This window comes from Rattus norvegicus, chromosome 3 (assembly GCF_021556685.1).
Source record: "Rattus norvegicus strain SHRSP/BbbUtx chromosome 3, alternate assembly SHRSP_T2T, whole genome shotgun sequence".
Classification (NCBI taxonomy): Eukaryota; Metazoa; Chordata; class Mammalia; order Rodentia; family Muridae; genus Rattus; species Rattus norvegicus.
Window position 1 is genome coordinate 79,649,722 of NC_141536.1, and position 19,758 is coordinate 79,669,479.

Below are 19,758 nucleotides of genomic sequence, written 5' to 3' on the forward strand. Positions count from 1 at the left end.
GTTTGTCTTTGTTCCTCACTATTACTATTAATGTTGTCTGGGGTTTTTCAAATTAAAGGGCTGAAATTTCAAGCTGGAGAGATGGCTCAGAGATTAAGGGCACTGGTTCTGAGTTGAATTCTCAGCAACCACATTGTGGCTCACAACCTACAATGGGATCAGATGCCCTCTTCTGGCATGCAGGCGAACATGCAGATAGAATACTCATATAAAATAAATCTTTAAAAGTGTGCTCAAGTTTGCTTATGGCTTGTTTCCTTAGAGATGCCTTCTTGACGCTATTTTAACAATCTGATTCTCAGCGGTTCTCTAGGACAGTGCACAGCTGGTCTTAGGAAAGACACCATAAGTTCTGGTTTTGCATTTGATATCCTTTTTATGATTGTTGACATGGTCGTGCACGCTTCCCTTATCATTAACTCAGGAACAGTTTTGTACCACTCAGTATAATTGTATTTACATATTCTCACCTACAAAACAGACAGCCTAGACTTGCTGCATGTGCATGGGTGAGTGCACAGCTATGTGTGTTCTGTATATGTGCAGACTGAGTCACGTAAGAGAATGGGCATGCCTAGCAATGGTACTTATTAAGTATTTTTTCCCTTAGTGTAACATAATTTTGTTCACATTTATGGAGGGGCAATATAATGGGACTTTAGGAAAGAGATGGTTCGGGGGTTGGGGATTTAGCTCAGTGGTAGGGCGCTTGCCTAGCAAACGCAAGGCCCTGGGTTCAGTCCCCAGCTCTGAAAAAAAGAAAAAAAAAAAAAAAAAAAAGGAAAGAGATGGTTCTCTCTTCCACCTTTTAAGTAAGTCAAACTCATATCTTAGCATAGCAGTTCTCAATCTGAGGGTCATAACCCCTTAGGGGCTACATATTAGACATTTACATTATGATACGTAACAGTAGCAAAATTGCAGCTATAAAGTAGCAAAAAAAGTAACTTTATGGTTGGAGGGTCTGTATTAGGAATATGATATAATGATAGAATAATATGAGGAACTGTATTAAAGGGTCATAGCAGTAGGAAAGTTGAGAACCACTACTTTAGAAAGATAAAGTTGAATTAACTAGTAGTAACAGTTCAATAGCAAAAGGGAAAGGAATCAAATGTACATGCATGTAGACACGGTACTTTGGGAAATGAAATATTATCTGTGCAACTGATAACTGACAACAACACCTGCCATCATACACATGACGGTAAAAATCTTAAAAGCTTTTAATGGTAGTCACACATTTTAGCAACTGAATTTACAAGAAGTCAAAGGAATAAAACATGATATTATTTGCACACAAGTTACAGTAAGAACTAGAAGGAACCAAGAAAAGGACCTGAACATAGTCCACATTTTCAAAGATGTCTCCTCGATGGTAGCGTACAGGTTGGTCCCACTGGCAGTGCAAACTATGCTGCTGGTTGACCAGCCTGCATATCTGATGATTTCCTGGGGCAAGAGGAAGTTAAACAAATGATTAGCAAAGTCATGCAGCAACAGCACGCTTTTTCTCAGTGTACGTCACTCAGTTTTAATCTTGTGCCTCTTTCTTAGAGATAAGAAGTATTTAAGCTATGTACACAGAGAAACACTCATTCTTAGTTAATTAAGTGAAATCATGAAAGAAGTCCCAGTTTGGCACCAGGGAGATGGCTAAGAAGTTAAGAGCACACACTGCTCTTTCAGAGGACCTGGGTTTGGTTCTCACCACTCACATCAAGTGGCTCCCAACCACTGTAAACAGCTCCAGGTGGATCTGACGCCCCTGGCCAATAGGACACTTGCATTCGTGTGCTGCAATCCCCACCCTGCACAGAATTATAACCACATCTCTAAAGTCCCAGCTTCTCTCCTCATGAAGCAAGGAGAGAGTAACTCCACTAACTGATCATTCCAGCAGGTAGGGTCTGTCTGCCTTGATTACATGGTTTGTAGAGACTCTGACCATCTACCTCTGCAGAGAGAATTTGCTCTCTTTAGTTCCCAATTTTGTTTCACATGGCTTTTTGAGCGCTTCTGTTTCATTTAGTACAGATTGATCACTAAAGAATCCTACAATATGAATATATTCTCTATTCTCAAAATGGCAAAGATAAATCCTTAGAGGGACTTTAAATGGACACATGTCATGGCGAAGGGGCAATGCTCGAGAGTTCTTCCAGATGCACACACTCATCACATTAAGGCACTCTAGGACTTCATTCTCTATGGCTGGGTTGTCAGATCTGTTTCCTTGGACTTTTTATCAGAATCAAAATAATCACATACAATTAGATCATGTATTTCTTGCCAACCTAAGTTCCTCTAGATTAGTGGTTCTATATTTTTGGGAAATGGACTTCAAGAAATGTTAATAAAAGCTATGCACTGGTGCTGGAGAGATGGCTCAGTGGTTAAGAGCACTGAATGCTCTTCCAGAGGTCCTGAGTTCAATTCCCAGCAACCACATGGTGGCTCACAACCAGCTGTAATGGGCTCTGATGTCCTCTTCTGGTGTGTCTGAAGACAGCTGCAATGTACTGATATAAATAAAATAAATAGATAAATCTTTAAAAAAAAAAGCTATGCATTATCTTCTCTGAAAAACCAACCAACCAATAACATATAAACAATTCTATGTACAGCTATGGGGATGATTTCAGAGCTCCCTTGCACCTTATCTATGGACTAAACTAAGATTTCCTACCTGAGTAGAAGAGTCTACTAATTCTAGTCTAAAGTCTTATTTCTAAAATAGTTTTTAGGACAGCAAGAGGGGAAAAGACATTCCCTTTGGCAGAGTATGCATGTTTTGTTTCTAGCATTCCTCTGTCTGCTTAGATAGCAGTTCTCAACCTGTGAGTCATGACACCATTGGGGCTTGAATGACCCTTTCACAGGGGTTACGTATCAGATACCCTAAACATCAGATATGTGTCACAATTCATAACAGTAGCAAAATTACAGTTATGAAGTAGCAAGGAAAATAACTGTATAGTTCGGGGTCACCAAAGCAGGAGGAGCTGTATTAAAGGGTCACAGTACAGTGTTAGGAGGTTGAGAACCACTGGTTAAGAGGAAGGCCTTGTAGCCTGCTGTGCGGTGTGTGCTATGAAGACAGAAGCTCAGGCCCGACCTCACACATCCTGTGGCAGAATCTGAATTGTACCAAGATCTCTAGGAGAAAGAAATGCATATCAATGCTGGAGAAATACAAGAAACCTGAGAATTTGCAGATTGGTTTTTATGTCAAAATGGGAATAAAAGTTGCAGTTCCTGGGCCTCCTGGTTCACCAACTGTGATTACTCTTGGTTTTGAGATCTAAGAAAGTTCTGAGGCTGGAAAAAGGGCTCAGTGGTTAACAGCATGTGCTGTTCTTGCTGAGGGCAACCGAGAAGTAGCTCACAACTGCCTGTAACTCTGGCTCTAGGAGATCCCAAGCCCATTCTAGCGCCTGCATGCACCTGCAGGCATACGGTAAACAGGCACACATGTACACATAACTAAAATTAAAACAAAGAAGCGAAAATAAAAGAAAATCAGGTTGGGATGTGGCTCAGTAGGTAAAGGTGCTTGCTGCCCAGTGCCCCAAGCTCAATACCCAGATCCCACATGGTGGAAGGAGAAAACTGACTCTGCTGGCTATCCTCTGATCTCTACTCGTGCACTGCAGCACGCTCACATGTGCACACACACACGAAATTGGTAAAAAGATCTAGAAAAGTCATCGATACAACTTCATACTGCTGTAAGGCTACACAGGTCTGGCAGTCAGGCCTGTGGGAGGGACTCTCGACCTGCGTGCAGTCAGGCCCCCACTCACCCAGCTGTGCCTCTTTGGCCATCTGTGTCTCGTGGATGATGTTGCGCAAGATCTGCTCCTCCTGAATCAGTTTGTGCTTCTCTAGGATCTCCTGCTGCCGCAGGTAGTGGTCATGCTGCTTCTGGTACTCCTTCAACTCATTCAGTGTTCTCTGAAGGGACCTTAACATTTTCAATGTCAGAAAAGCCAGACCTTGAAAAGTTGTGATTTTAAAAACTTGCTTATATACATTAACTTTATGATTATTAGCAATAACTCTTATTAATAAAAACTCTACAAGTTCAAGAATAACAGTGCTAAATAAAAGCTATTCTTCAGAGGAAAGGCCCTTGGTCCTGTGAAGGCTAAATGCCCCAGGGTAGGGGAATGCCAGGGTGGGGAGGCAGGAGGGAGTGGGTGGGTGGGTGAGCACCTTCATGGAGGCAGGGGGTCGGGGGATGGGATAGGGAGTTTCTGGAGGGGAAACCGGGAAAGGGGATAACATTTGAAATGTAAATAAAGAAAATATCCAAGAAAAGGAAAGAAAAAAAAAGCTATTCTGTAAATTAATACTTGAGAAACATCAAAATTTAAATTATTACTTGAGAAAATACATGAATGCAAAGGCATTTTCTTAAATACATTGTCTCAAAAATCAAGTGATGTGCTGGTATTTTCGGGTTTCAAAAAAATGGAATCACCTGCCCTATCTTCCCAGACTGAGCACACAGCTGAGAGCAAGGCAGAGCAGAGGGCAGCTGCAGTGAGCCTGCTGCGGGGGACGGGGAAAGGGGGGTCCCAACTTAGCAGGGTTATCTGAACCTTTTCTCCACAGAAAACAGCACTGCCACCCACCCAGCTGCCTAGTGAAGACACTACATCCTCAGATATTTACATGCCCTTATGGTAACTAGACAGTGGGCCCAGACCATGGATGCATGCATTGAACTTCTATATTGGACCCTATAAATATGCACACTTTTATGTCTTTATAAATCGCTTAAAATAAATTTAGGGTTGAGGATATGTCAGAGAACTTGTCTAGAATGTACAAGTCCTGGGATTTGATCCCTTACACAAATACATAATTACTAAAATACATAAAACAATAAAAACTGTATTTGTGCTGCTAGTTTTATGTCAACTTGACACAAGCTTAAGTTATCTGAGAGGAACTACAATTGAGAAAACGCCTCCATGAGTTTGGGCTTGAGGCCTGCCTGTGGAGCATGGTCTGGATAAACAAATGATGTAGTACTATGCTCATCCCATAGAGGTCAGTGCTGCCCATGCAGTGATGGTCCTAGGTTCTCTAAGAAAGCAGGCCTAGGAAGCCACATGGTAGCACTCCTCCGTGGCCTCTACATCCCACTCTGACTTCCCTTAACGTTAGACAATAAGCTCTAAAATGCAACAAAGCCTTTCCTGCCCAGTTGCTTTTGGTCATGGTGCTTACCACAGCTATGTACATCCATCCTACTGCCATGCAAAATTCCTTTTCTCCTTTTTTACTTTCATTCTCCCTAGAGATAGAAAAGGACTCCTAGTCTCATTCTAGTTCCTTAAAACAGAGAAATATTGTTCTTCACCATCTGATTTCCATGAGCTAGCTGGCCGATTACGTTTAAAGCCAAACCTTTGTTATACACTGTGTTCTAACATGGAGAATTTTACCTATAAAGACTGAGGGAGTGGGCTGGAGCACTAAGAGAACACTGCAGGACGCTCAGCCCTGGCACACTTTGATCCAGTGGAGCAGAAGCCTGTTACCGGAAAGCAAGCTACCATTTCTTCTGCCTCACTATGTGACGCCTTAACAATCAAATATACATTTCAATGAGTTCTGAAATCCTCTTTCATAAACAAAATGGATCCAAAAAATGAAGGCTAATTTTGAAAAATAAAACTTTTCTCTTTTGAACTGTATCAAGTTTCTTAGCTGGCCTTATTACCTATGGAAACAAACATGTTTTGATAGGAATCTTGATAAGATCAAGTACAAAAGAGTCCTGCTGCTGTCCAACCTAATACATACCCAATGCTGGCCAAATGCAATGTCAGATCCAAAGGTGCGAAGAAAGATCAAATACTGTATGTACAAGTAACTTTACTGACACAACGTACTCTGCTAAAATAAGGTTGTAATCAGAAGAACTCCTGTATATCTAGAGCCTCCCCAAGAGCTCTAAGTGTTATGATAGTAACAGAAGATCAAGAAGTTGGGGCTGGTGCCCCACACCTGTAATCCTAGCACTTGGGAGGTTAAGGCAGGAGGATTGCTGAGAGCTCATTGTTACACAGTGTCTCCATAGTAAATTCTAGGTTAGACTGCGCATGGTGATTGGAACAAGAATTCTTGGTCTAAAGTCATGGAACTGTTTGAGAAGGATTAGGAAGTGTAGCCTTGTTGGAGGAGGTGTCTCATTGGGGTTTTAAAAGCCCACACTAGGCTCAGCCTCTCTGACTACTACTTGTGGATCAGATATAAGCTCTCAGCTACTGCTCCAGTACAATGTACATGCTTGTCTGTCTGTTGTCAACTTCCTTGACATGATCTTTATCAACTAACCCTCTAAAACTGTAAGCAAGCCCTAACCTCTTTATTTTATAAGTCGTTGTGGCTACGGTGTCTCTTCCCAGCAATAGAAAAGTAACTAAGACACTGGGTTATAGAATAAAACTGTGTTTCAAAACAAATGAACAAACATGTAAAGATCTAATTTGAGAGCTTTTAATTATGAATGTTCGGTAGTTCCTGGCACTGATGATGCTGGAGAGTCAGTTGCCCTGTCACAGAACTGTGCTAAGCCATTTGGATTTTGAGAACAGGGATGGATGTGCGGTATGAAGAAGGTTTCCTCTTTAATTGTTTTGACCACGTTAAGGTGATGCCTCTTGACATGGGTCTAAGCCAAGGGTCTGTGGTACTGGTGCTTCAGTGAGATTTTTGCTTCCAGTTACCTATGCTGAGCCTCTAGCTTCTGCTCCAGTTTTTGTTGACACAGGACAGCATGCTTCCTCTTTATAGCTTGCTCAAACCCAGGTTTGGCTTGCAAAGCATGGTCGTAACAGAGCACCGAATGGTTATACTCCCCGAGCATCTGGGGAGACAGAACACACATACACATGCATACACACAGGGGAAGAAACGTTAGCCATGGCTGGTTGTATCTCTCCAAAGTCCTCATGATCTATAAAGTCATAGCTACCTCATTCTGCAGTGAAAACTGTTTTGATTAATCCCCAAACACCAAGGAATATTATAGCCAGAACGGCCTACTATCTTTAGAGGTTTATTCTGCAGTTTAGAATTTCAGCTTATCTACTTATTTTGTTCAAAAGCTAAGAGCGTTATGATGTTATTGAGCTGTTTTTTTCCCCTTCCCACAAATTACTTTATTCCCATTGTTCAGACAAAGTGGAAAGAAAATGGTCTACTGAGAAAAAAAAAAAAAAGAAACAAACAAAGCTCAGCGCCCGCTAACAACTGTTCTATGTCAACAGACAGTGAAGCTGTGCTTACTGCATATATATTCCCCAGTGTGTAATAGCTGGTGAAGAAGGCACTGTCATCCAGAGCTGCATGGACCACGACAGCAGCATCCGCGGAGAAATGCGCTCTGTGTAGAACATTGGCCAAATTGACCAGGGCAATGTCTTTATTGTGCCTAGAAGAGAGGAACTGCAGCTAGAGGTCAGAGCGCACATGTCATGAGTCTGTGTACCTATTCTTCATGTTTCTTGGCTCATTTTTAAATTACTGATGATCCTTCCTCAACCTCACAGCTACAGTGTTGCCACAAAAATGAGATCTAGCAGAAATTTTATGATTTAAAAATTCATTTACGATTTAGATTTGCTTTAAGAGAAGTTGATTTTAGGGCTGGGGAGATGGCTCAGAGAGTGGACCTACAGCACTCACATACATAGGAGGATTCCAGGAGCTTGCTGATCAATTGGTTAATCTAGCAAAAATGTCAACTTCAGGTTCAGTGAGAGACTCTGTCTTAACAGTAATGTGGAGAGCAACAGAAGTTATTTGATGAAGCCCTCTGGCCTCTGCACACACAATGTATGGGTACAGGCACTCATGAGTATACCTGTGCACATACACCACACCCACCTACACACATACAAGGAAAGGTAGGTTCAACTCGTGTTAATTTCCCCAGTGTATGTCCTGGCACTAATGTCTCATGTGAGTGACAGCCTACCTCACATATTTTTTTCCTTAATAGATATTAGAATACACAGCTTTCAGTTTGAACTTACTGACATCTGTGATCTTTCTTCTGTGATGACACTAATGTCTTTGATTAAGGGATAAAGAAGTGTGTTAACACTGCTTCATGTAGTCCCCTATGTGTTACTCGCTAACAGTCCTCGTGGTGTGGCTTATCAGGAGGCCCGAAGGAGAGAGATCTCACCTGGAAGAGAAGTGAAGAGCTCGCATGGTGCACTCCACTACCTGATATGGCTCATTCTTTATTCTCCAGTAAAATGAAGCTAGGTTATACAGTACCCAGGAGGAAGAGTTCTAGAGAGGAATGAAATAACAGTCAAATACAGTCAAAGACAGATTTTTTTTCTTTTAAACTGAAGATGTTCAAGACGGGCACAGTTAAGACACTAGTGCTTCTGAAACTCAAGATGAAGGAAGCAAGATGAGCTACAGTGATAAGAACATGGAGGATACAGCCGAAAACCTCTGCACTGCTCCAGAGATCCTTGTAGAGCCATGGTGGAGACGGAGGCAGGAGGATTACTTTGAGGCTAGTCTGTGCTTCCTAGTGAGTTAGTTCCAGGTCAGACTGGCCCTCACAGTGAGAACCTGTCTCTCAGAAGCAAACATGCATGCAAATAAACACACAACGAGCACATACAAAGCCCTGTCATGATCAGAGGGTGAACACGCCAGCCCAATGTTCTGATTCTTCACGTTCTATGACTACAAATACACCTTTGGGAATACACAATGGAGAGGGTAACCTGACTATAAAAATAATTCAAGAATGCAGTAGAAAACAAAACTGTTTTTTTATATTAAAAAATTCATCTCTTGATATAGTTATGTGTGTGAATAAACTATGTGTAAGTGCTGTAATAACCTACTCTATCTAATATAGTTATACAGCTAGAGGCCATATACTGTATGTAATAACCTACTCTAATATAGTTATACGGCTAGAGACCATATACCGTATGTAATAACCTACTCTATCTAATATAGTTATACGGCTAGAGGCCATATACTGTATGTAATAACCTACTCTATCTAATATAGTTATACGGCTAGAGACCATATACCGTATGTAATAACCTACTCTATCTAATATAGTTATACTGCTAGAGACCATATACCCTATGTAATAACCTACTCTATCTAATATAGTTATACGGCTAGAGACCATATACCGTATGTAATAACCTACTCTATCTAATATAGTTATACAGCTAGAGACCATATACCCTATGTAATAACCTACTCTATCTAATATAGTTATACTGTTAGAGACCATATACCATATGTAATAACCTACTCTATCTAATATAGTTATACTGCTAGAGACCATATACCCTATGTAATAATCTACTCTATCTAATATAGTTATACTGCTAGAGACCATATACCCTATGTAATAACCTACTCTATCTAATATAGTTATACTGCTAGAGACCATATACCCTATGTAATAATCTACTCTATCTAATATAGTTATACTGCTAGAAACCATATCCGTATAAATATACTCTTAGAGACAGAACTGTAGTTTCTTCTTGAGACAAGGCCTCATGTAGCCCCAGCTGGCTTCAAACTTGTGGTTACTGTAAATGTCTGATGCTCCTGCCTCTGTCTCTAGAATATGGACTGACAAGCATGCACTAGTTGCCACAATGGGTTTATGGAATGTTGCAGCTGGAAGCCAGGGCCCCAAACGGCTAGACAAGCACTACAGCAACTCAGCAGCACCCCAGCCTATGTGCCTTAGGATCAGGGAAGGAAGGAGCAGCACGTACCCACTGAAGTCCCACACTGGCCTGAACGACACGACTATGCTCTTGGCTCACGCTATGTAATTCCCTACTTCCTTTTAGGTTTTTCCTTCCTTTCCTTTCTGGAGCTAGAGTCTCTCTGTGCTGCCTATACTGGTCTTGAGCTGGTGGGTTTAGGAGAGTCTCCCAATTCAGCCTCACGGGTAGCTGAGAATATAGGCACACACTACCAGGTAGAAGTTCTTGTAAGAAAATTACAGACGAATATAGTGGTTAAGTGTTTGGGGAAAAGAAGTTGTTCTAACTGATAGAATCTAGGTTTACCCCCATTACTTCTACTAGTTTTTTTTTTTTAATTAGTTTGAATAAACCTTTTCAGTATCTCTTTCTGGTAAAGAAAATGACTTCCCATGCCTCCTTCCTGTTGAGAGCTATACTTTGTACCACTGTAATCATAACTCTGCGCCTTCCTTTATGGAGACAAGCAAAACAAGCATCCTGAGAGGACCACATGCCTGGGCAGGCAGGGCCTCCTAGCTCAGTGAGTTGCTGGGTGACTCACCTTCTGTAGGCCTTCGTGAATGAGGTGACCTATGTCGTCGATACTCCTTCCTAAGCGTTTCGACAAATATGTGAAGATTGGATCTTCTTTAGGTAAGAGAGGGGCAGAGAGATTAACTCTCTCTTGTACACCCTAAAGAAGGCAATTTAAAAATCAGTTTAAAAAAAAAGTAGAGGATAGAAGTCATAAGAAACTCAGTATCCCATAGCATTTATTTGAAAGTATTTTTAAGATATAAAAAGAGTAGGTAAAATTATAAGGTGTCTTGCAGAAAGGAAAATACTTTTTATAAGCATGAGACCAAATAAAAGAAAAAAGTATCCCTGTGCCCCTCTCCCCCAAAGTTCGCACTTACCCGTAAATGCTGAAAAGCATGTATACTATATGGAAGCTCTAGGATTTTAGTACAATCAGGTTGCTCTGGGTCTGGAGGGACAGGAGATTCTGTGTCTATGAAATCCTCAGGCCTAAAATCAAGAAGCAGCGGGTGAATGAAAGAGATAAAATAGCACTGAGAAACATCTAACTCTCTCACACTCTCCCTGCGTCTCAACCATAGAAGCAACATTACGTAGCCGATACTTACAGCTTTCCACAGAGCTGACATAAAAAGCAAATATTTAAGGAATTTTAATAAAATGGACAAATGAAGAATCAGAAAATAATAGTGGCTAAGATGGTGGTCTTTCAAAGACTGCTACATAACTGCTAAATTCTTTCTAGAAATGTCACTCAGAGCCCTCCCACACTCTGAGCAGCTACCGATCTTGAGGACTTTTTGTAGTATGGTGGATAGGACTGTTTTAGTGTGTACTCATATGATAAATTCTGAGAAATATTTCCACATGCTTACTGAGCATTTGTCTTTTAGTTTTTACTGTAAATAGCTCAGTTTTCACCATGGTATAAAAAGAATCTCCAAATTTCAATAAACTCATCAGTGACGAAACATTATTCAGGAACTTCTTCCTTACTGACGCAGGACACTTTTACCTTTGGGAAGAGAACTGCTTTACCTGACATCCTTGCTCTCTAGAGTTATATATGTGCCGTCATAAAGGTCCAGGTCTCCCAAAGGCACTTTGGCCTTGATGCAGTCGGGGTCTTCTTTATTGTGCCTCTGTTCCAGTCCTGTGTCTCTGTCCTCATTCTCCTCTATGTGAATTTTTTGAGCAACTAATTGTTTCTGTTAAGAAAATCAAACCCCAGCGGGGACCAGTGAGATGGCTCAGCAGGGAAAGGCACATGCTGCCAGTCCTGAGGACCTGTATCAGTCCTAGAATGCACAGCAGGACTTCAGACGAGCTGCTTTTTAACTATCATGCACTTATTCATGTGCCTGTGCTCACACACACATGCACACACACATGCCTGCACACACAAATATAAGTTAAAGAAAAAAATGGATTAAAAAATATTTCAGCTAGATGGCAGCTAGATGGCCAAAGGAGAATGTAAATGGGCACTGCCCTGTCACAGGAAGACAGGGATTCTGGAGTGCTCTTAGTTACACCCCTTCTGCATACTTCATGTGGTATCCATGTGATGGATGCATCTGTCCTGTTACTCTCTTAAGATATTATTTTGATTATATATTGATCCAAAACCCTCTCAATTTTCTATATAAAGTCTTATGCTGATATACTACTCTAAACCTTGTTAAACTTAATACTGATAATGCCTGTATCAGCCATTATAGCTATACATTTCCACGTGAATGCATTTATAAATATATCAATTATTTTTTTAATCAATGCTTAAGTGCTTCTCTAAACTTTTTTCTTTACTATAAAAACAAAGCAAAACCTTAGGGGCTACAGAGATGGCTCAGTAGTTAAGAACATTTGCTGTTCTCCCAGAGCACCTAAGTTCAGTTCCTAGCATTCACATCAGATGACTCACAACAGCCTGTAATTCCAACTATAAGCGATCTGATGTCCTCCTCTGGTCCCCACGGACACTGACACTCACACGCACATTCCTGGCACACATACACAAATTTGTTTTAATGAACAACTAACTGGGCAAAAACTTGTATCTGGGTAGGTCAAAGGTCCTAGAGGAAAACTCAGTACCAGAATTCAGCTTACAATGTACCGTAAACACGCCTCACCACAGCCACGGCTCAGCATAGGTCGACCTTCATCAGAGAAGCTTCTTTCTGCTAATGGATACTGAGTGACAGTCACCACAGTCAGGATGCAGAGAACAAGAGACTGCGGAGTGAGTGCCCAGCTCTACTGGAGACAGCAATACCACACTGCAAGGCTCTCACCTCAGAAGAGGAGCTACAAAGATCCTAAGAGCCTGGGACAGCAGGGTACTGTGAAACTTCTCCAGATACAACAAGCTACTGCATACAGAAACTCATAGAGACACATATGAAACAGAAGCCATGAAGCATTCCCAAGACCAAGCCGGTGAAAATGCCAGCAAGGACTGGGGAGGGGCTCACAAAGTCCCACTCCCTGGCAGAGGAGCTACCCACTGAGGGCCCCTGGGGAGTTAGTGTACTTTCCCCTAGTAGGCTTACCCATGCTCACTGCAAGAGTCCTAGCATGAGTGCCACTAGGTGTGTGGAGGTCAGAGGACAGACAGTATGTGGGAGTCAGTTCTCCTTCCACCGTGTCAATACTGGAGACTGCACTCGAGTCTTCAGACTTAGCAGTACCTTTACCCTCAGAGCTACCTTACCAGGCCTGAATCTGACTTATACGCCGACTAGTCCGCTCTTCGTGAAGTATACCAGAGACCATGCCTTACTTATTTGAGGCACTCTGATGGGAAGGGGATATCATCATGTTTTAACTATCATGGGAGATCATGTTACTGTGACTGGCTGTACCACACTCCTTCGTGTCCTGTCCTACCTTTCCTCATAAGATAATTTTACATCATTTTCTATATAGCTGACTACAGAACACGATGTGAGAAATCCTGCGGCCTTCTGGGAGCTAAGCTACATTTTACCGAAGCTACCAAGAAAGTGACTATACAGGCTGTGGCTTATCTGTCAGCCTGGTGCCTGGCTTATGTATCACAGATATGGTAAAAAGCCCATGAAGTCAGGCCCAAGATGGTAGTTTTAGCCATTTTTTTTGTTTTGGTTTTGTTTTTTGTTTTGTTTTGTTTTGGATTCAGCCAGGAGAGGTAGACTTGTAGTCCCAACTCTTGGAAGATAAAGTTAGGAGAATCAGCAATTCAAGGCCACTCTCAGTTATCCAGCAAGTTTAAGACCAGCCTCAGTGATCCAGCAAGTTCAAGGCCAGCCTGGCCTTTGTGAGACCCTGTCTCAAAAAGCAAAAGAGATGTCTTGGTGATTTCGAGTGCATCACGGCTTTTCCGGAGGACCTGAGTTCAGTTCCCAGCACCCCTAGTAGGTGCTCACAAACACTTGTAACTCCAGCTCCTGCAGATCTATGTCCTCTTCAGGGGCACCTGCATTCATATGTATAAAATAAAGTTAAATTAAATATAAAATTAAATTAAATGTATAACAAATGAAATTAAATTAAAAAAAGATTTCCCTATTAAAAAGAACATATCCTATATCCTACTTTGCTTCTAAACGGTCTTTCCCAGTCCCACTCTTTCTAACGTACATAACAAGCTTAGCCATGTGACCTTCGGTCAATAGAATGTGAACAGACATGCAATTTTTCAGAACTTTTTTACTTAAACCTTTTTAATTTTATTATCATTATGTGTATGTAAATGCCCCCATTGGCATGCATGTGGAGATCAAAGGATAACTTTTGGAGCTGGCTCTCTCCTTCCACAGTGGACCCCAGAGATCCAATTCTAGTGTCGGGCTTGTGTGGCGGGCACTTTTACCCACTAGGCCTTCTAGCCAACCAGTCAGTCAAAGCTTTAGACAGACCGTTCATACCACCTGGGTGTTCCTCCTTGAGCTTCTACCTTTCCTTCATGAGATTTTTTAACTTTCAAGATTCATTTATTTTTATTGTGCATGTGTGTGAGTGTGCACGTGTGCATGTGCACCACGTGTATAGAGGGCACTGGGTCCTCTGGAACTGGAATTACAGACAGTTGTGAGCCACCATGTCGGTGCCAAAAGGATCCTCTGGAAGAGCAGCAAGTACTCCTAATTGCTGAGCCGTCTCTTGCCCACCCCACCCCACATTTTAATTTTTTATCAGTAAATATTTTTGCTTCTGAAAGAAAATAACTTGGAAGGCCTAAAACTATGATACCATAGCCACAGATTTAAAATAATAATCTCTTAATATTAAATACCTAGTCCGTGTTCAAGTACCTAACTATTTCTTTCTTCCCTCCTGAAGTCATTTTACATCCTTGCTTACATCAGAATCCATCTAGCCAGGGAAGCCTAGCTCCCAGCAGACAGCCCCGGGTGGCTCTCACCCTTGCTGAGAGAAGCTGCTTCCTGCAGAGGGCAGCACTCAGTGGAGACAGGTGTAAGGCGCTGAGAACGAGAGACTCGGGGCTCCGCCCTAAATGAAACACCAGTTACGGTCACCACAGCAGGGATCAGGGACATTGCAACATCAATCAAGAGGAGGCAGGAAGGGTGTAAGAGGCAGAGGACAGGAGGGTGCCGTGACACAGCATCGTCTGGATATGTCATAAGATCACAATCACCCTCACAGGAGCTGTGGTTACAATACAGGCAGGGCAGCCAGACAGGACATAGAAGGGCACAGACGATATCAAGTTCCTACCTTACACTGAGGACTAAGGGAGGGAGAATCACGCTTTACTGAGGAGACAGATGGTCCATGGTGGGTTGTTCATGCTCGAGTGGACAGTCCCACACCCATGAACATACTGGCAGCATGAATAAGACTTAGTAGGTATTAGAAACAAACACGAAGCTTGGAGGGAGAAATGTTGTGGGGATATGAGGAGTTGGAGAGTAGGTACTATATTTCACTGTATGATTTAAAAAACTACAAAAGTAAAGTCTTAAAAAGAATACAATGAAATCCACAATATATTCGTTTGTTTAACTCTGTTCCTATTTAATCATTAGCACATTACTTCCCCATCTTCCTTCCCCATATGGTTTGTTTAAAGAATCAGGCTGTTCATCCTGCAGAATCTGCTAGTCTTCTGGAACCTTTTAATTGAAGGTTTCCTTAGTTCCTTCGCATCGTCTTCTGGACTTCTCTGAGTACTGACATGGGGATTCTGGGTAAGAACCTGTCCGTGTCACAGATGTCTTGGCAGTCTGATGAAGCCTGCAGGCTTCTCTCAGTATTTTAAACAGATGAAAAGGAACACATCCTCTTTCTAATAGGGGGAGGGGTGTGACACAGAACCTATGCAGGGTTAAGCAAGGGGACATTAGGTTGCTACCTACTCCAGGGCATTCTGGTTCTCTATTACTCAATTCACTTTGATGGAGAGGATGGGTTAGACAGGGGCAGTAGGGAAGAGAATGTGAGAGTAGTCATATGTATTAATACATATGTAAACTCTAGGAATGAATTTAATGAATAAAACACATACACACAGACTCCACTTTGACAAAATAATTTGAGAGACCCTGCCTCAAAGCAAGATCTAAAATCCTACCCCTGCCAAGTCACCAGGCCTAATGATGTGTGTGCTCTGGCTGCTCTGTGAGCACACTCAGCTCCGGGGAGGAAGGGGCTTCAGCTGTACAGCACACATCCAGTTGCCTCACCTCTAGTTCTTTGAGGTAGTTAACGGTTGTTTCTTGTCTCATTAAGATGACTAAGTCATGGGGATGCTTCAAGTTCATTGGTGAGTCCACCTACAAGAAAGTAATACATAAGTTAATTAAACTCCCATTTCATTAGTGTCTACTTGGAGGAATAACGCTTCATTTAATGATTTCAATTGCTGCCCATCCCATTCTAGTTCATGTAAGCTGCTCAGTAAGTGTGCAGGGGCATTTCCCAAGTGGCTGCATATAGGGAGGGCTTGGGGCTGCTCAGTGAGCAAGAGCCCAGCAAGTACAGAGTCCTGGGGTTTTCTAGCGCCTTGAGTAAACTCAGGAAGAGAAGACCTTGGTAACAAACAATGAAATAATTTCCTCTAAATATTTTTCATACCTAGAATAGCAAAAGATACCAGACTGTCTAGATTTGACAGCATGTTTCATATTTGAATAGGCTTGGAAGTGATAAAAAAGAAAATGCTAAAAACAATCAAAGGTGATGTAAGATCAGCGGTACATATGTTACTCAGAGTGCATGCTCTCTGGTCAGCAGATCAGGTGACTAGACTGTTTTCCTGCAATACAGAGGATGAACTCCACATACTGGCAGCAAGCTTAGAGATTTGCTCTCGCATCAGCAGGATTATTTACAACATATACTAACATGGTCATCATTAGTACATGATCCTTCAGTTAGCCAAACAAATTCCAGGACACTGCAGCATTCTTAAACAGGGAGACACACCTGTAAACAAGGACACTGGCCTTGACAGTTTCAGCTGAATAGATATCATACTTAATTTCACCAATGAAGCAATAGAGTCATTGGCTGTCCAATGCAACAACACGAAGTGGAAAATGTAAGAGCTGCAGCTACGGCCCAAGAATACAAAGCTTCTCACAGAGAGCAAAGAATGCCTGATTGCTTGCATCTTGCCCAGACCTCAAGCAGCACCTACTCAGTGGAGTTTCCAGACCAAGAACCCAGAGGGCAGGAAGTGTCTCAAACATCCAAGCCCATTGTTTACCTGGTATTTGCAGAGTAAGACAGATGAAGGCAACATTTTGGAGCTAGGGAATAATTCTACTTGTAGATTAAGAAGTGCTCACACAGCCAAGACTGCAGGACTTTCCACACATCCCACTGTAAGGGAAGTGTATTGTGTCTCCTTGAAGCCTTTGGTTTAGCAAAGCTGGAGCAGCCAACAGAGACATCAGGATACAGTGATTAGATGACAGGAAGGGTAGCTACTGACTGCTGGCTCTCCTTCTGAGGTGACAGCAAATGGCATGGAGCTTTCCAGATAAAGGTTAGCCAGGGAAGAGTTATGGCCTGACACATATCTTTATTGCAGTCATTTCCAGGTCTTAAATTCTTAAGTGTTACGGTAATTATCTTGGCAAATGCCAGCATGGATTCTTTTCCTTTTGAGTGCCTCTCCTCAGAATATTACTAGAGTGTCTACTTGACAGCCTGGTGAGTCCTACAGCATCCACTCTACCCATACGTGCTTAGTAGTCTCTATAGGCTGCTCCCCCAACTTAACACTTGGGATTTATGTACCCCTATGTTCTCTCTATAAAATGTGTAAAGAAGTGATAGGATGTCATGATTTTCAGCATGTGAAGTTGCTTAGGACCGAAACCAAGAGGCACTAGAGAGAGGTACTTTAACCCCAGCACTCGAGGTCAGGATTATGAGTTTGACACAAGTCTGTGGGCCACATATTGAGACCCTGTCTCAAAAAACTAAAACCAACTGACAACCACACAAACAGAAGGGAATATACTGCACACTAAGATCTTAAAGTTCACTTTAGCTTTTCATCAAGTGACAAATGCCACCATTTTCCACTTCCTGACAGTGCAATAAATGCTCATAGGACCTGAGTCACAAAGAAAAGGCAGAATTATTTTCACTTGCTCTATTTAAGAAGAGAACTATGAACTATATTTAGAGCAGTTCTACTGCAGGGAAAGGTGAGCTGGCATGTGAAATGTGACTGTGTGGACTGAGCTCTGTGATTGGGAAGGGTGCATTCTCTAGGCCTCCAGGTGACAGTTCACTGTTCTGCAGAAACTCATTTCACTAAAGACAAAACGTGCCAGGCAATTCCACCGTACTCCCTTAGAGTACATTATATGAGTACATGCATCCAATAACATAGAACCGCAGGAAACATTTTACTCCTATCAAGTGACTTTTATAGACCTCACTTGTGCTTTCTCTAATCAAGATGTTGACTTTTTCTTAATGATTTCTTTTTATTTTATGTGCACTGGTGGTTCATCTATGTGTATGTTTGTGTAGTGTTGTAGCCTATAACTGGAGTTAGACAAGGCTGTGAGCCATCCTGTGAGTCCTGGGAATTCAACTGGAGTCCTGTGGAAGAGCAGCCAGTGTCCTTAACTGCTGAGCCATCTTCCCAGTCCCAAATTGAGACACTGTTCAAAGCCACATCTCCAGTGAGAGCCCTAAGATGGTGGATTCAGTCAGTCCATTCAGCAGCAGATGGAAACCACTTCACTGCCAAGTTAAAGGTGAACATTTTAAACAGAATAATCAATTTAAGTGTAGAAACGTGTGATGTTCTTGGAGGACAAGTTTGAGTCAATCATCAGTGGTCCTTTACAACCGATTATGACACATTTCTGTAGTGACATTAGTTCAAGCCTCATATGCAATGTATTCATATACAGTAATTGTTCTATTTGCAATGATATTCATTTTAACATAGGAAACAACATGCAAACCCACTCTTCTGGTAGCAGTATTAAAAACTGACAAACAAAATCTTATAGTATGATGTACTCATTAAAAAATATATTCCCTTTAAGAACTTGAAGCAGAGTATTTTTTTAATTCAGAATTTTCAGTTATATGACACTATCACTATCTTGGATAGAATACACTGAAACCTAAGATACGATCATTTCATCTCTACAGAAACCAAAAATGGCAGCACTTACTGTTTATGTCTAGTTTTTGCTGGTCAGTACCTAGAATTTCCTTCTTTATCACAACTGCATCCCTGACTTCCTCTTTCCCACATGGGAGCCTTGGCCCATGCACTCTTTTCTACTAGTCACAGTGGTTATTTCTGAGATAGGATTTCCTAAGTGAGGTCAGGTGTACTACACTACAGAGACTCTTATCAGAGTGTCTTTTGGGGATGCCTGAGAACAGGCAAACCACATCTATAGCACTTGAAGTTTGTCTGACATGCCAATGAAATGTTTATAATTCAGAAAGTGTTGTGTTATCCCAAATGTTTTGCTAATTTTATTATTTTAATTAGTTGAGTGTGTATGGGTGCCCAGAAGTGCCCCATAAGTGATGGTGAGAGGTTCTTTCTTTCCATTGTGTGGGTCCTGGGGATTGAACTCTAAGTGTCAGGCCATTCAGTCCTTTCACTGGTCCAACTTAGCCTAAGTTTCAAAGAGCCTCTGTGAGGGCATCCTTGTAGTTCCTTTAAGAGCTCTGGGATACCTACTTGTTTTTGTTTTTCAACTTACCTAAGAGAGCATCATCAGAGAGAAGGAATCCATAATTGAGAAAGTGCCTTCATAAGACTATAAGGGTTATAAGTTGGTACCATCCCCGGACAGGTGGTACTGGATACTGTTACAAAGTAGGCTGAGTAATCCCCAAGGAGCAAGCCAGTAAGCAGTGATCCTCCATGGCTTTTGCTTGAGCTCTTGCCCTGCTTAACTTCCTGCCCTGACTTCTCTCAGTGATGGACTGTCAT

General features: G+C 41.8%; 1 protein-coding gene across 4 annotated transcripts in view; it reads right to left on the reverse strand.

Annotated features, from left to right (window-relative positions):
* The window catches only part of Ttc17 (tetratricopeptide repeat domain 17), a 110,151-nt gene that overhangs the window by 75,151 nt on the left and 15,242 nt on the right, over positions 1-19,758 (reverse strand). For all 4 annotated transcript variants that reach the window (XM_087651917.1, NM_001107752.2, XM_087651920.1 and 1 more), the window contains 9 exon segments: positions 16,013-16,102; positions 11,358-11,527; positions 10,697-10,808; positions 10,342-10,473; positions 8,213-8,322; positions 7,309-7,453; positions 6,747-6,886; positions 3,807-3,967; positions 1,340-1,452 (listed from right to left, as the gene is read on the reverse strand). In XM_087651917.1, the coding sequence (XP_087508043.1) occupies positions 1,340-1,452; positions 3,807-3,967; positions 6,747-6,886; positions 7,309-7,453; positions 8,213-8,322; positions 10,342-10,473; positions 10,697-10,808; positions 11,358-11,527; positions 16,013-16,102 (1,173 nt within the window).